At 40.5% G+C, this 16,517-nt stretch overlaps 2 protein-coding genes across 15 annotated transcripts in view; one reads left to right on the plus strand and one right to left on the minus strand.

The window, feature by feature from the left end:
• rasgrp4 (RAS guanyl releasing protein 4) overlaps window positions 1–2,917 on the minus strand; it is a 16,126-nt gene extending 13,209 nt beyond the window's left edge. For 2 of the 4 annotated variants that reach the window (XM_034867225.1, XM_034867224.1), the window contains exon 1: window positions 2,411–2,916. In XM_034867225.1, coding sequence (XP_034723116.1) covers window positions 2,411–2,427 — 17 coding nt within the window. In that variant the 5' untranslated portion in view covers window positions 2,428–2,916. Of the gene's footprint in view, window positions 1–2,410 lie in introns of all 4 variants that reach the window. The other 2 variants (XM_034867223.1, XM_034867226.1) reach the window with 2 other exon arrangements.
• Window positions 2,918–4,683: 1,766 nt separating this feature from the next.
• ryr1b (ryanodine receptor 1b (skeletal)) overlaps window positions 4,684–16,517 on the plus strand; it is a 79,348-nt gene continuing 67,514 nt past the window's right edge. For 10 of the 11 annotated variants that reach the window (XM_034862399.1, XM_034862463.1, XM_034862429.1 and 7 more), the window contains exon 1: window positions 6,808–7,154. In XM_034862399.1, the coding sequence (XP_034718290.1) occupies window positions 7,107–7,154 (48 nt within the window). In that variant the 5' untranslated portion in view covers window positions 6,808–7,106. Of the gene's footprint in view, window positions 4,850–6,807; window positions 7,155–16,517 lie in introns of those variants that run through there. The other variant, XM_034862408.1, reaches the window with a different exon arrangement.

Here is a 16,517-nt window from a genome sequence, read left to right on the forward strand (position 1 = left end):
TTTGTGAGCTGCTCTCTCTCTCTCCCTCTCTCTCTCTATCTCTCCTTCCCTTCTTACAATCTGTGTTCTTGTTCCCTCTGCATCTACTGCATGGAGCCGTTCATCCATTTGGTGCAACAATAGGGCCACTGTACCAACTATTGTAGTAAGCATCAAAAAAATTGTAGTTCATATTCATAAAGTATATACTGTGTGCAGTTTATACTGCAGCAGTGAATTTCTCAGCCAATGAAATTATACGTGTGCAAGTACACACCTTCAGGACCAATTCTTACTTTCTCTCCTACTTTTGTTCTTTAAAAAACTCTCTTTCTCTCTCTCTCTCTCTCTCTCTCTCTCTCACACACACACATACACACACACACCACAACTTATATATGATCTAAAGCTTTTTATTTTCATTTGAGTCTATTCGTATTATTGAGTGAGCTTGCCACCTTCATCTTCATAAATATTTAATTTTTTAAGTCTCATTAATGCAAAATGTACATTTTATTTTTCTTGTATTTTCTTTTTTTATGGTTTTTAATAAAAAACAACTGCAATCTCTTGGTGTTGTGTGTACAGTAATTCTAACCACAATCTAACACATTTCTCTTTATTGAGTTTACTTTTTCAAAACTGTTCAGACAGTTCTCCTTACCGACATGCATCTCAGCACACCAGTCACTCTAACATCCAAAATGAACTGATCTAACCAAAACACCAAGCCCAACTCCCAACAGGAACACTTCGTCACTCATCACACTAGGACCTGAACATACAGGTAGCAATACAAAATGTATCACTATTGTCTTTGAATGAACTTGTATTATTTATATAGCAGAAAACAAGATTCCATTACAACATACAAAAAAGACTGACTGTTAAAACGACCTCACATGTCAGGAAGGAATCAGAATTGCTGCAACATTCCATGTCATTTTTGCATGTTCACAAAATAAAACTAAAAAAGTTTGTCACTATGTGACAGCTACAAATCTTGAAATCCTTGTCTTTTTGCATGTGACTGCACATTCTCATCCACATCACACTTATGTCCTCTCTTGCAAGACACTTTTTTGCATGTCTGATCCATCCCTGGCAATATTCTGCAGATATGTGTCCAGACATCCAGCAGTCTTGCTTCCAATGGGGACATCTGATTATGTGGCTGGTGTTCATAAACCTTCCACAAACATGAGGAAAAGAATTCCTCTACGGGGTTGAGGAATGGAGAGTAAGACGGAAGGATGAAGAGCTGTAAGCTACTCCGTGCCGGGGAGAGGATGGTGAAACACCACATTGAGTTCAGTGTTGTATGTCCCAATTAGTTGTTTACATTTGTTTTCCTTTTTCATTTCTTTGGACGTATAGATGTAGAAGTATGTAGCATACTGTGCTTTTGGTTTTAAATGTAAATGTAACTGTTTTTGTAATAGTATGTAAAAATGTGCAAAATAGAGTATTAATACACATAGTTTTGATTGAGTTTGAGTAAAAAAACAGTGAATGGATTTTGAAAGATGCGATCATTGAACGCATTTTGTGATCCACAGTTTAGTCCACATTGACGTGTGTTGTGCTGACTGTGTGAAGAGTTTTGAAAAAGTGAACACTGTATTGAGAAATGCGTGTCACCAGTTGTAAAAAACTTTAATATAACCTGCCCACTGAAGGGGAAGCACAACAATGTGGCCACTCTATCAGTCCACCCTCAACTCAGGTAGCTAAATCACACATAAGACACATCTGACTACCTTAACATTCGATACCCAACCCTTTCATTCCAGGCAATCTGATTAGAGCTGTGGTCACAACCCCGACAGTAGAAAAAGTACCACCGAAAACACAGGTTACTAAATGTGTAGTTTCGTATCAGTATCTAAGATCTAAGGCAAAAAAACATTACTAACTGAACCGAAAAAAGCAGAAGACATTTCCATGGAAAGGTAAGCAGGCAGCACCTAACAGGCACGCGCAACTGTAGAATGTCAGAGCTTGCTTGTGTGCAGTATACACAAATCATTTGAGATCTTGAAATTTTTCTCTGATATGCAGGTCAAACACATTAGCTTTGACTGTGTCTAAGAGTGTATGTGTGATATGTGTGTCTGCGAGCTTTATTTCAACACAAAGCTTCTCTTTCTTCACTGCAAAGTCTAGTTTTAAATAAGTGACAGAAAACACACACACAAACACACACACCAAGCACAAAATAAAACCAGATGCCCTTGTTTCTTTTTGAATTGTCAAGAGCCTTTGCATAAACCACACTGAATCTCATAACCTCAAAGTTCACACATCTCTTCTGCACACACAACACTTGCCGTTGACACATTCTCAGTCTACTAAGAAACAGAGATGAAAGTGGGTCTGAGTGCACCAGACTCTCACACTTGGCTCACTCTCTTCTTTTCTTTTTAATTACCTCTTGGTCTTGTTCATTGCAGAGCTCTTCTCCTCAGCGGCACTCCTCCTCCACTGGTGATCCGCACAGGCATCTGAGCGTGTCCCTACAGCTCCATGGTTGACCCTGCTCCTCCTCCTCCTCCTTCTCCTCTGTGTCCTCTGTGTGTTTATGTGCCCGGGACAGCAAGAGCAGGCACAGGTCGAAGAGCTGCTGGGGCTGAAGGCTGCTCACCTACCAGTCATCGACTAAACTCCACACCTAAACCCTGCTCATCAAACCACTCTTTGTGTCAGTCAACCTTCCTTTCTCTCTCTGCTATCTGAAGATATTGATTAACCACAAATCAGCGACAAAACAAACTTTGTGCTCTCTTCAGCTGCAACAAAACAGATATGCTGAGAGAAAAAGCCTCAAACAAGCTACAAAATAGGGCGCAAGAGCCAGCACGAGTCATTAACTTGTCCCTTCAACATAAACAAGTCAGCATCTTAAATGGAGGAACTGGCTCTGACAGATAGGGGAACTCGCATCAGTGTGTGCGTTTGTGTGTGTCCAAGGGGGAGGGGAGAGGACAGAGAGAGAGAAAGAGAGAAAGAGAGAAAAGGGAGAGAAAAATAGTGAGCACAAATGCTGTACCCATAGAGGAAGGAGGAGGAGAGTAAGAGAGAGAGATAGTGATGAGCAATCATCTGAGCACCATCAGTGTACTCCAGGAAGCGACATCTGTGGTTCTTTTTTTTCAGGCTTCATCAACACAGACAAAATAGGCCACACCTCAATGTCACTTTTTGATGCAGTTTTCTGGGGCATTGCCAGAATTTGGCAAAAGAATCAGTTCCTGAAAAGAAATCATTAGATGTCTAATAACATTGTTGAATCCTGACAAGCGTCTCCCTCTTAGATTTGCTCACCCGCGGTCTCTAGTGTCCCCCAAATCACGTCTATCACCCTGATTTTTTCCCTTTCTTCTTTTTTTTTTTAACTCCTTCTGTCATTTCTCAGGGCAGCAAGTGATTACACAGGGAGGTAGTGTTTTTGCTTGTGAATGTGGCTGTGCAGCTGGACAGGGAGACTCAAAGGCATCCTTGTTTTGACACACCAAGAGGAAGGGGAGACCAAACAGGGGACATTAATGTCCTCGAGTTGCGCAGAGGTGCCTTCTTAGCTGCAGGAAGCTGACTGGCTGGCAGAGAGAGTGGGCGATATGGCATTCAAAAGCAGGGAAAGATGCTCGAGAAGGAATCCTGCAGTCCATGCACGCCAAGTCCAAAACACCTAACAATGCATTTGGATTTGCATTACAAATGAGATAATTGAAGGACTTAAAGGGGGAACATAGAAATGTCACAGAAGAGAAAAGACGTATTCAGTGCTATTTCCTGGCAATGTGGCAATCTTACTGTAATCTTGGGTAATAGTTATGTAAAACAGGAAGAGTTGCAATCAACTCAGCTGGTAAATATTAAGAAATTTGACAAATGCTGAAAAAATAGCTAAGGCCTTCATCTTTAGTACAACTCAACATCATAATAACAGTTTAGCTGTTGTATTTTCACTGTGAGTCTTACAGACGGCCCATGTGCAATTAGTGTCATGATAGTTTGTGAATTAACTGCATTTTGTTTTGAGGCTTTTATTTTGCTATTTCTGGTAAAAACGGAAGTCTTTTAAATTGTATTGGCGTAGGCTTAGCTGACGGCAACGAAAAGTAAAAGAAACGTTACCTCACGCGGTTGTCTGTTAAGTTACATGTAAGACATCACTTTAGAGTTGTCAGTTTAATAAGCCTACTTTGTTCATTTTTAAAGAATGTCCCTTATTTTGTAATTTCTTAAGTTCTTTACGTTCTTTAACGTTGCCTTGTTGTCAGCATAGGCCACAGTAAAAAAATAAGTATTGTTCGCAAAGTAATGTAGCTTAACTAGCTAGCTAAAAATTAGCTAGCCTTACGTTACGGCTAATTTATTTGCTTTTGTTTGTTTTAATTACATTTAACGGTAGCAGCACTATGAGCTGCAAAGACCATCAGCCAAGCATTACCTGCATTTGCTTGCTCGGGATACTACCCTGCACTGTTTTTAAAGTTATTGCTAATTATTGATAACTCTGAAGTCAGAATTGGAAATCATTGCACAGAGCTTTGAGTTCAATTTTCAGTACAATGTTGCCACCCTCAGGCGCGCAGCCTACACTGCACGTAAACGGATTCGTGAGTTGGCAAAAAAACGGGCATCGGCAGGTTCCCTCTGAATTACTCCCAGAATTGATGTTAGTTAGTTCTGCTTCAGTGGCGTACCACCTCCTCCGCCTCCTCTCCTCTCCGTTTTACCCGCAGGACGGAGTTGTATCCCGGCGAGCAGCGTCCCGAAACATCTTTATCCGCTGCCAGCTGCTGTTGCAGCGGGAGATGGGCGAGTATGAGAGCATGCTGAAGGCTGCCAGATGGAGACTGAGGAGGTAAGGATGTGTGTATATGTGTACACTGTCTAGAGAGGATGGTCACCGTTCCTGTGTCATGCGTTTTTCTTCCCCCTCAGACTTCCAGTGTTTCTGTCTGGTGCATCCCTGCTGCCTGGTCTGAGGGGTGTGCCACTGACACTCATGCAAATCTACTATTTCCTCCAGGGATGCAGGCTGTCCAGACAGAGCTGTTAATATTCTGAGAAGATAGCATTCTTCTTTATATTTGTAGTCTGCACTAATTGTTTCTGCCACATTGTCTTATCATGATATTTACAATTTTATGGAAAGGTAGGCCTATAATTAATCGTTTTATTTGCTAAAATAAGACTTAGGGTTAGGGGACTTTTATTCATGCTGTATGGAGACTGACAGAAAAGCTGGATGAACACCTTTTGATATTCAATTAAATTAAATTGGATGTTTGGTCTCTAAAATAAGAGAACATACTAAAAATGGCCATCATAAATGTCTATGCCCAAGGTGACAATTCAAATATCTTGTTATGTCCGACTAACAGTCCAGTACCCAAATATATTGAATAAACAATGATATATATAACAGCGAAGAGCGGCAAATCCTTACATTTGAATCTGTTACTAGCAAATGTTTTTTTGTGGCATTTTTCCTTAATAAATAATTTAATCTGATATAAATTTTCTGCTGATTAATCACTGTTCATAACCCCCAGCCACCTCCATAAAAAGAAAGGAAGGAAAAACTGCACAGCTGACATTATTACATACCAATTTTCTTATCATAGAACGGCTCAACTTAATGACCTTTTTGGACTCATGCCCAGTCATTAAGACACAGGACAGGCTCATTCCTTTTTAAATTTCTGCAAAGATTTTTCTTGTTTGACTACAGAGACAGCACAGAAATGTCTGGGGGCTGTTGACAGCCGTATTGCTGCTGTACAAAGCACGGTCTTAAAAATAAAATGTTTATTATTGTTCTTAGTGCAGGTAAGACCTTTGCTACTTTAACACTGAAGCATAGAAATCAAAAATATTATGGAAAAGTGTGAAAGAGCACAGAGATAATTAAAAGCACGCTATAATGTTGGAGCGTTTTGTGCTGTTATTGATTGGATAGTATTAAAAAAGCATCAGTAGTATCCACTGCGCAGAATGTGCCAAAATTTAGGTGATAAAACACAACGAATGATAACTGCAAACTAAGCTGACGTTATTATTCACTAAATTGCTTATGATCAACAGGGACATCAATGGACAGCAATTTTAACTTTATAAAATTGACCTTAGCTTCCATATTAATCAGAAATATCAAACTTTTACTGGTGCCTGTTTCAAATGTTCAGCAGCTTTTCTCTGCATTATATCGCTGTTAAATGATTTCCTCTGGGTTTTATAAATGGCTGTTCATACAACATAATCAAGCTGAAGACTGATTAAACCCCGGGCTCTTTAAACATGAGATATTAGACATATATCATATTATAGGAAAGGGATGGAGTCACACAAACAAAAATCTAATGTAACTACACCAAAAGATGATCAATCAGATTATCAGATTTAATAAGGATAAGGATATTTTTGTTTAACTTTGTTGTATATAATTCTCACAAACCAAGTTTCCAGGAATGTATACACTTTTCTGTGTGTGTGTGTGTGTGTGTATGTGTGTTTGTTTGTATGTGTGTGCACGCGTGCGTGCGCGCATCTGTTCTTACCGCACACTCCCCAAAAGCTACAGTAGTCATCGCCCCCCCCTTTCCTTTTATAGCCTCAGACATGTGGAAGGCGCTGTGTGTGTGTGTGTGTGTGTGTGTGTGTGTGTGTGTGTGTGTGTGAGGGGGTCAGCCTGTGTGAAGGAGTGGCCCACTTCTACAGTGAGATGGGAGCCGTGTAAATGTGTAACAAGGTGCCTGCTCCCCCCGCCCCCCCCCCCCCCCCCCCCCCCCCCCGACTGCTATTGGGGGATGCAAGGAGAGAGGAGTCAGGGAGAGCCTCGCCTCCCGTCACTCTCTCTCACAACACTGTGAGAGCCACAGGGCTCATGCTGTCAATTCAGCACACCCACACACAGTAGCACTGAGAACGAGATACACTGAGTGTGTGTGTGTGTGTGTGAGAGAGAGAGAAAGGGGTACAGCAACCAGAAAGGAAGGAGAGAGGTGGAACGTGGTGAGCGAGAGGGTGGGACAAGGAAAGGGGATAAAAAATCCAGTTCCTGAACAGAAGGATTTTCTGTTTTCTCCCGAGGAGCTGCGAATAACCCTCGGCAAAGGATGGCAGAAGGGGGAGAGGGAGAGGAGGAGATTCAGTTCCTGCGAACGGTGAGTCTTGCTTACTTTCTTTTTTGGGAAACCTGCACTGGCTGCTGGAGAGGAGTTGGAGGATATGAGGAGTTATGAGAGCAGTGAGGAAGGAAATTTGATTTTTTTTTTTTTTTACTGAAAAAGCAATTATACTCTACATGATTCACCTCTTCTAAATTTAGATCTAAAATAGACTCTCGATCTTTCAACATCAACTTCATTGCTCCTTTAGCAACCTCTGCTTTCACACCTTCTTCCCTTTCCCTTGTACTACTTTTGCTGTTCAGGCAATTGAGTATTTTAAATCAAATCTGTGGTTGCAGTTCTCAGAGCCAAGGCTCGCTTCTGCAAATAGTTGACTATTTTTGCATTGCCCTGAATGTGCTATGACCCTCTTATTAGTTGCTCTCCCCTAAACTTGGTAATTGATTTCTTTCGTCTTGTTAGAGAAATCTAACCTACAATACGTGATCATATTTTGATCTTTTCAGAATGCACTGCTTATTGTCTCACCAAATTTCTTTTCTATTACATCCAGAATATTCTGGGCTTAAGAATAGGTGGGTAACAGTGTATGTGTGCATATGGGTGTGTGTGAGCCAAGATAGATAGACAGGGGCTGGTGCATCTGTTAGCATCGTTATCTATTTTTGTCTGAGGAAAGTAGAGCCTGTCAGTGTGGGGTGAAGAGGCAGAGCAACAAGCTACCCAGCCTGCAGGGGACAGCTGGCCCAAGGCTGCACGTCTTCCTTGGAGATGCCAACATACACAGTGTAGAGATATCCACTACGCTGTGTCAAACTCAATGTGGGGGGGCCCTGAAAAATGACCTGAAACAGCTGAGATGGGGATATGGGATTTCAAGGCTAGAGAGGCTGGATAGATTGTTTCTGTGCACCCAAACCTATACTATAACAAACAATGTTATTATTGACACCAATAATCACCTGTGTGATGACCCCTCCCCCTCTGTGGGTGTCTCTTTGGTATTCTCCCTGTCAGCTGGCCCTGGAAGATCACAGGTTAGGTTACTGCAAGAGCATTATCTAGAATTCAACAACATGTTTGAATTCCTTGTTGGTGAGCTGGGTCTTCCTCCTCCCCATCTTTCCTCTCTGTGTTTTTTTTGTACTGGGACATATTTCTATGTCCCAATCTTGTAAATTGTGTAAAAAAAATGTGATCACAAAAAAAACGTTCTAAGTCAATATTTTAAGAATATCCCTATACTAATTAAGTACTGTAATAAAGACAATTTGATATCAGGCAAAACTCTTTGACTATATAAATTAACAGTTTGTTTTTACAAGACAATCTGCTTTGGCTCATTTATTTACGCAAAACATTTTAATGATGTTTTTAACAATAACATGATACAATGAAAGCCAATAAGTAATAATACTAAATATGAATTGCCAGTTTTTTTTTTCTATCGAGGATTATGTAAGAAACATTCTTAAACATGAGACTCATCTCAGCTCACTTAGTTTGTCGTTGAGAAGTAGAGCACCAACAAGGCCCCCACAGTGAAATGGATTTCTGTCAAAGTGGAGCTCCACTTTACCGCTACCTGCTCTGTGATGTCCACCTCACTGCCACTTGACTCAAGTTAGCTGTGAAATAATAGTTCAAGTACAAAAGAGCCCAGACAGCGGCATGCAGAAAGACCACAAGTGAATTGTATCGATGGACCGGATATCTGTCGAGCTCAGCAGACGACGTTACAGAGCCACGTAGCTGTTGCTTCTAAGGCTGGGCGATACAGAGAAAATAATATAAATATAATAAATATACCACAATATTCTTGACCAAATACCTCAATGTCAATATTGTATGGTTGACTATCGGTGCTTTAACAAAATGTTATTCACACAATGAGAGTTTTGATAAATAATCAGAAATTATTGAATGACTTTGGGTAAAGGTAAATAATAGAACAGCTGGAACAGTCTGGTACGTTGAGAAAATGACATCACTGTAATGCAGCATGTAAAACCAGGAAAAGACAACACTTACCATATAACGATATCCAAAATCTAAGATATCTAGTCTCATATCGCAATATCAATATAACATTGATATGTTGCCCAGCCCTAGTTGCTTCTGTTACAAAACGATAAACAGTGTTTTTATTTTTCTTCTCCTTCAAAACTGTGAAATGAATTGGGAGACATAGAGGTTGGACACTTTGAGTGCCTTCAGTGGGTTTGTCCTTTGGTTCAAGAGGCTCGGTTAGGATGAAACTATTAGACACCAACACTTCAAAAGGAAAAACAATGCAGTTCTTTGTGAATTATTGATGCCATGTGTACTTCAATGGGTTTATCTTTGACACACGCACTCAATCCCCACCAGGGAAACATGGCTACAAATGTAAGTGCTTGTGGTGCTGTGAGAATCTTTGGATTAAAGCGGACCATCTAATGGTCTGTGTTATCAGTCTTTTAATTAGAGACCAGTGATAGGAGGCATTGTGTGAGTCAGCTGTTCCTCTCTGCTGGGGTTTTTCCCCTTGGTTATACTGGAGTGGAGTGGGAGGGAGAGGAGTTCTTACCTCACCTGGATCGGCTGGGGCAGCTGACTGTAGTCATATATTCACCTGATATAATCTTTTTACAGTGACTGTACATAAACTGCCTAGGAGGTTCACAGCCTTTGTGCCAAGACTCAGCATGGGGTATCAAATCAGAAACACCGTCTTGGGTGTTTTTGAGGTTAGGTTAACATATATTGGTGTTGTAAAGAAGCACAATGATTTCATAGTTATGTACTCTAGTTTACCTCACTGCCAGCTGCTCTTTGTAAGCTGTTCTTTTGTATAGTAATTGGCTTGTACAATGATTAACTTGCCATGCTTATGAGCTACGCAATCAATAAAAAGAAAAATGTCCCCAAAGTTTTTTAAACCTCAAAGATCCTTCCAGCCCATCACCCGGCTCTTGAGTGTAATGATAGAACAAACGCACAAACTCTTCAGTGCGTTATTCAGGCTTGCCCTCCTCCCCTGTCGTTATATCATTATATATAGTCATTGTGAACATGTAGGTGTTCCAGCAGTCTGAGAAACATATTGTCTATTTAAGGAAGAAGCTTAAAAAAACGATTGCAGTGTAATCCTGTCAGTGCCTTCATTTTTTAGCATTTTCTCTGTAAATCAACTTGTTTTGCATCACTGCTGGGAATCCTCCGAATAAGATGAAAAGCTGTTGGGGTGTGCTTTTGGGAGTAAGGCAATGTAGTCTTACTGCATTTATTGTTTTTTTCCCCACGGTGTTTTGTTGTTGTTAAATGGTAAGAGAAGAACGGAAGAGGAGACTAGATTCTGTGTAGTGTGAAATATTGGGAAAAATGTTATACATAAACTTCAGCACATCTCTAGTGATGATTTTCACACCACAAAAGGCCACACTGAGATTACTCAGCAGTGCTGATCTGTTCTATTCTGGGGTTTCTGAGACTCATACAATGCTGAGTGAGGCTAGAATAGTTGTACAGTCCACACACTAGCTGGTGGGGCTGGTGGGGCTAAGCAGGTTACTTAAATTCTACCTGAGGCTATTTTGCAGAGGCACCGTTATTATCTCCGGGGCTTACCCTCACCCAAGACGATTGTGTTGGTTTAAAATGTGCCAATAAACCACTGCACCCCAGAATGCTGTATGGACTAGCCAGACCCTCCTGTGCAGTGCTGTGGTGGAAGGTCTGGCAATGCGAGACTAAACTACGGGTATCCGGTATTCAGCCTTGTCTCTAAAGAAAAACTCCATGCGTGCACTTGAGCCCACACATTTGCTGTCAAGAGATTTGCTTAGCTTGCGTTAGCCAGCACATTTTCACTATGAGAAAAAGCATGTAGAGTAACAACAGCCACAGACTGCCGAAATGTCTCACTATGCTATAAACATGTAAGAGTCTACATCAGGTAACCCAGAGTTCATGCAATGGTGCCGTTTCTCTGCTGGTCAAGGTTAAAGCTGTGTCACAGTTTCAATGCCATCACTCTTTCATGTTTTGTGGCGTGAATCACACAGGCGATAGAGTTTAAACCATGGTTTGAACGGGTATTCAGTTCCAGTCTACAACAGCAGTTTCTTATTATAGTGTGCCGCTATAAGCGCACACACTCTGGAGGGAGAAACCAGAGGAGTCAGTGTCCTACTTGCCAGCATCCTTTGGGAGACGTGGTGTGTGTGTGTGTGTGTAGATGTGGGTGTGTGTCTCTGCGTGTCAGGTGAACAGAGATCTTGTTCATTATAGTGACTGTCAATTGTGACAAAAGCAGGTCTGCAGATACCATAGTAACGTTTGTCGTAACTGTACAGGCACTTATGTCTACAGGAAGCACTGATTTGATGATTTGCAGATTAAAAGGTATTACCCAGATATTAAAACCAGGCTAGCCTTTTTTGAAATGTGAAAGTCTATGTCACCCAATACAACCAATGTGCAAACAACCTAGACATCTTTCAATCTTTTAACAAAATTAAGCCCAGATTTAAGGTTGAGATCTGGATGTTTTTTGACCTGTAGAAGAACAATTCAGCGTTCACTGGGTGGATACTGGTTGTTGGTTGGACTGGGTACAATTTGAAGATTGTAGGCGTTTTACATTGTGTCTGGTTTTAAGGCTTATTGTGACTGATTTATTTTCCCTATTTTTAATGGATTTTACCTGTCCACTAGAAGCCTTCAGACTCTATTATTCCAGATCCTTCCACGCCCATCTGCCCTTCAATCAACTTATTCCCCTTACCTGAGCTTCCCCACATATCTCCCTACCTGCACCTCATTTCCTCATCAGCCTGAAGCACAAATACCTGCTGCCCCCCACAGTCGCACTTTGTTGCCCTGTTGCTTTTCTGCCTGCTTACCAGCCTACCACCGTGCAAGCTTATTTGCATCTTCAACTGGCCATTAAATAATTGAACTATCCTTATCTGCCTCGACCGTCTGCATTTGGGTGCTTTTACTGCAACCTCACAATCATCTGCCTGAAACCACCCAAAGGTAAAGAAATAAAAACATAATCCAAGAGCAGGTTGTACAAACACTGCCCTCTACAGCACTGCCTCCTTAGGGTATCCTCACTAAATTATGCAAAAAGGTTAATCCCTTTGACTGAGGAAACCAAAAACTATTAAACATGTTTTATTTGGTCACAATGATTTTTACTTTTCCTGAAACTCTCCACAATTTTGTATCCAAACTGTCTTGGTCTCCAATCTCTCTTTTACAAAACGCACACAGCGTGTACATCACTAAGCTACAGCAGCAGGGACGGGGGTGAGGAGGGTGGGTGAGGGTGCGAGTGAAACAAGGCTTTAGAAGTGCTGAGCCCAGGAGATGAACACGTCCACAGCAGGTCAAGAATGCACGCACACACACGCACGCACATGCACGCACGCGTGCGTGCGCTCAGAGCACCTGTTAGTCTGCTTGCTTTAGTCACAGCAGTTTATACAATAAACAGGTGGTCTGCTCTCTCAGGCAGGGGACAGAAACAGAGAGATGGGGGGGGAAGCAAAGTGACAGAACTATTATGTAAACTGGAGCGCGGCAGATGCTCAATGATTAGCTCTGTCACCTTACAACTAGAAGGATCCAGGGATCTTTCTGCGTGAAGGGTCCTGTGTTCCTGTCCATGCCACTCACTTCAAAGACGTCTATTGTTGTAGTCTTTGAATAGTTTAAATAAAATAAATCACTATTACATTTGTTGCTAAACTAATATGTTCACCTTATAGTAGTTTAATAGTTTAACCAAATACAAATAAAACCATACTATAAGATAATTACATTTTTGCTGCAGATTTTTACAATACAATTTTATCGTTATCATTGGCTGGTTGTGCACAGCTTTACTCTCACTATAATGGTACTTTGACAAATCCTTTAGGATTAGTTTTTAGCAATGGGGGCCAGATCTGTCCAAACCACAATTTTATCGCTTTATATAATATTACACTTACTCACTTACTGTTTCAATATTTCCAGATGTTTGATATCCGGAAGATGAGCTGACAGAACTGACAAGTTGAACGGGGTCCAATTAGAATGGACCCACCACGGTGATGTTTTTGGAGCTGTTCTTTAACTAGTCAACCCCATAGACTGTTAATATTGATTGATATTAATATACAGTCCATAGTCGAACGTTTTGACAATAAACTACATCAACACCACAATATGTGTAGTTAAACTGGACGGGCCCAATAACCTCTGAATAGTTCTACTTTTTGTTAAATTACAATGTGAGCGCAGGATCATTTAAACGGCAACGCGACTACATTGTGCGTCTGCCCTATTTCTGATACCGTGGCGACAGAAGTTTTGCCATGGTCGACCGCCACTACAAAATTACATAAAGGAAACACTGTACCATCAAAAAGGATGGGGGTAATGTCAATGTGATTTGTAGTAAAAGCAAACCTACTGCTATGTTGTTGTTTTTCTTTGTTAAAGCTTTTTACTGTGGAAGCTAGTGCAGCATTAAGTGTTCTGTAGCTAAACGAGTCCAGACACCAAATGTTTACGATCTTCCAGAATGTGTGTGCAAACAGAGTTTTGCCAGAAAAGATGTTTTGCACGGTGAAGTCTGGTGGTTTGAGGCACTTGAATCACTTGAAATCAGAAATATGGTCTTATAAGTTTGAGCGATGTCTGAGATGAAAATATGAAGATTTCCTTTGCGTGCTTTGTGAACTCCAAGGGAGGTTCAAGGATATCTGGAATGTAATGTTTTGGTTGGTAGATAGTTTCTTGGATGTATCATATGTATACATTTCAGTTTCCTACTTTCTCAGGCTATTAAGATGTATTTTCATTTGAATGAAGGTATGTTGCTTGCCTTGCACAATCAATCTCTATCTGCCTTTTAACTCTCTATGTTCAATTTTTGGATTACACTGTTTTAAACAGACCAGCTGTTTAGGAAAGTACATTGCTTACTCTTAAGGCACTCTTATTTACAGCCGTGTTTTTCTTTAAAGTGCTGCTGTCTGCCAGACTTATCGTCTATTAAAGGGCAGAGGCTGTTCAATGTTTGATGTGTGGAAGTTTGTAGCAGTTAACTCTGAGCCTGAGGGGAATGACGCCTGTGTGTGTGGGCTGTCAAAACAATGTGTGTGAAATTCAACTTTAGCGCTTCTTAGAATCTGATTTGTGAATTATCACTGTTTAAGCTTGGAGTACCCGGTAGCTTAGTTGTTAGTGAAAATCATAAAATATGGAAACATATTCATGCTATTTTGTAGTTATTTCTTAGCAACCTTATCAAAACAGTTTATGGACTGTTTGCCGTTAAAGCCATTCTTGAGATTTTAACCCTAATTCTGTTGTCGGTTATACATTTATACTGAAATGCATAATCCACTAATCTTTGAAAGACTTTACCATTTTAGTAACTCAAATGTTATTTGCTTTTTTGGGGCGGTGATTAGTTGATTTTACTTGTTGTTTAACTGTTCTCAATGCCTTCCCTGTGAGCAAGAGAGTCTTTCTCTTTCTCCAAGTGAGACCTCTTAAGTATCTCTTAGTGAGACCTCGAAGTATCTGCTGGTCAGCAGAAGGAGGGAATGTGATAGTGACAGGTGCAGCCACCTAAAATAGGAGAGGAGTGGAAGGGGAAGGCCCAGAGCAGAGTGGTCGAGGTAATAGAAAAGGGGAGAGAAAAAATGGGAATGTAATGAAATAACACGTGTACAGAGAGAAAATGGAGTACATCAAACAAAGTAGTGTGGAATGGGAGTGAGCATGATAAAAAAGAGGGACAGCAGCCAAAGCAGAATGTAAAAAAGACAAAGCTCAAAATGTTCTCAAGACTCTTCTCTGTGCAGATAAAAGATTTTATTCATCAATGATTTAATACAACATGATAGCTTTTCTGTCTTGAGCCACCAATAACTTTTGTACTTTTGTACTTTCTCTGCAAAACCCAGTCATCCAAACCACATTAGACAACTCGGAGCAGGGAAACACGTGCATATACACTCACAGGACTGTAATGGGTTCTGCATTAATGCAGCAGAATGAAACATTTTCTCATTTTGCATATGAGTTTTTTTCACAAGCGCCACGTGTTTAATCATATATGTATTTATTGATAAATGCAATAAATGTTTTTCTGTTTGGTGTCCTACTGTTTGCAAGGTATTTTTCTATAATGTTGCAGCTATAACAATCAGCAGCCTGATCTGGGGGGAGGATCACTTCATAAAGACATTTAGCAATCAGATGGGAACTTGAGTAGAAATGAATTAAGCTTGTTCTATTGTAATGCCAAAGCAGTGAGAAGAAGCCTTTGAAACTGAAAATGCTGCTCATGTTCAGTTTCAAACGTGTGTATCACTCTGTCTAATAGTTAACTTAAAAAAATAAATATTTTTGCATTACATTAATGCACCATTATGAAGGTTTGTGTAGATTTAATGGACTGTAGGGTCATCACACTATGCCATCAGAGATTCTGTGAGTTTTACTGGACGTGAAAAGAGCGACCAGAGAAAGACAGTTTTTAAAAGAGTATCCGGGCTATGTCCTCGAATAGATGAGAGAGAGAGAGAGAGAGAGAGAGAAAGAAGGGAAGAAAAGAGATTCCTCAAGGCTCCTCAAGATGATGTCTGTTACATTTTTCAAAAAATATATTCAACTCATAAATCTCAGTGCTGGGCAGGACTCTGGGTTTAGGTTGCACCTAACAGTTTTTGTTGTTGCTAGATTGTTGAATGTTAAACACAACACAAAACACCTTCTAATACCTGGAAAGACAGTAAAACCTGTGTTCTCATTCTCCTGGAATGGCAGCAGCAGGTACCTGCAGTAAAAAGTGTGACTTCTCTACTATCAAATCAGTATCTGTTGTTGCTGCAGTGAATTAAGGAGATAGGTTTGCTATTTTAGAGCTGAAATGTAATAGATGGTGTATAGTGTATGTAATCTAAACTGTCAGCCAGATCTTTATATTCAAAATTGGTGTCTATTTCCATATTTCTCAGGCAGCACAAACCCGTAATCCTCAATCTACAGTGTAAAGTGATGGGGTGGCCGTTTTATCAGGAACATAAAATAGTCTAATGTAATGCTTTAAAAGTCTTTGGAAGAAACACACAAAGTAAGAGTCAGGGATAAAAGAGGACCTTTTATTCTTGGAGATATTTTAGGAAATAGAGAAGAGAACATTAGCATGCGTGCATGTTTAAAGAGAGAGGGCCCTTCAGACTGCAGTCTGTGATAGAGAATCCTGATAGTGCACCTGTATGGTCTTTTCTAGTTTTCAAAGGGAAACCCCATCACTACTCTCCCCTCTGCCTTATTGAACTGTTTCTCTCCACCCACATACTGTGCAATGTGCTGTCCCTCACTCTTTTTAGGTCTGTGGAAGTA

The sequence above is a fragment of the Etheostoma cragini genome, chromosome 3 (assembly GCF_013103735.1).
Source record: "Etheostoma cragini isolate CJK2018 chromosome 3, CSU_Ecrag_1.0, whole genome shotgun sequence".
In the NCBI taxonomy this organism is placed as follows: Eukaryota; Metazoa; Chordata; class Actinopteri; order Perciformes; family Percidae; genus Etheostoma; species Etheostoma cragini.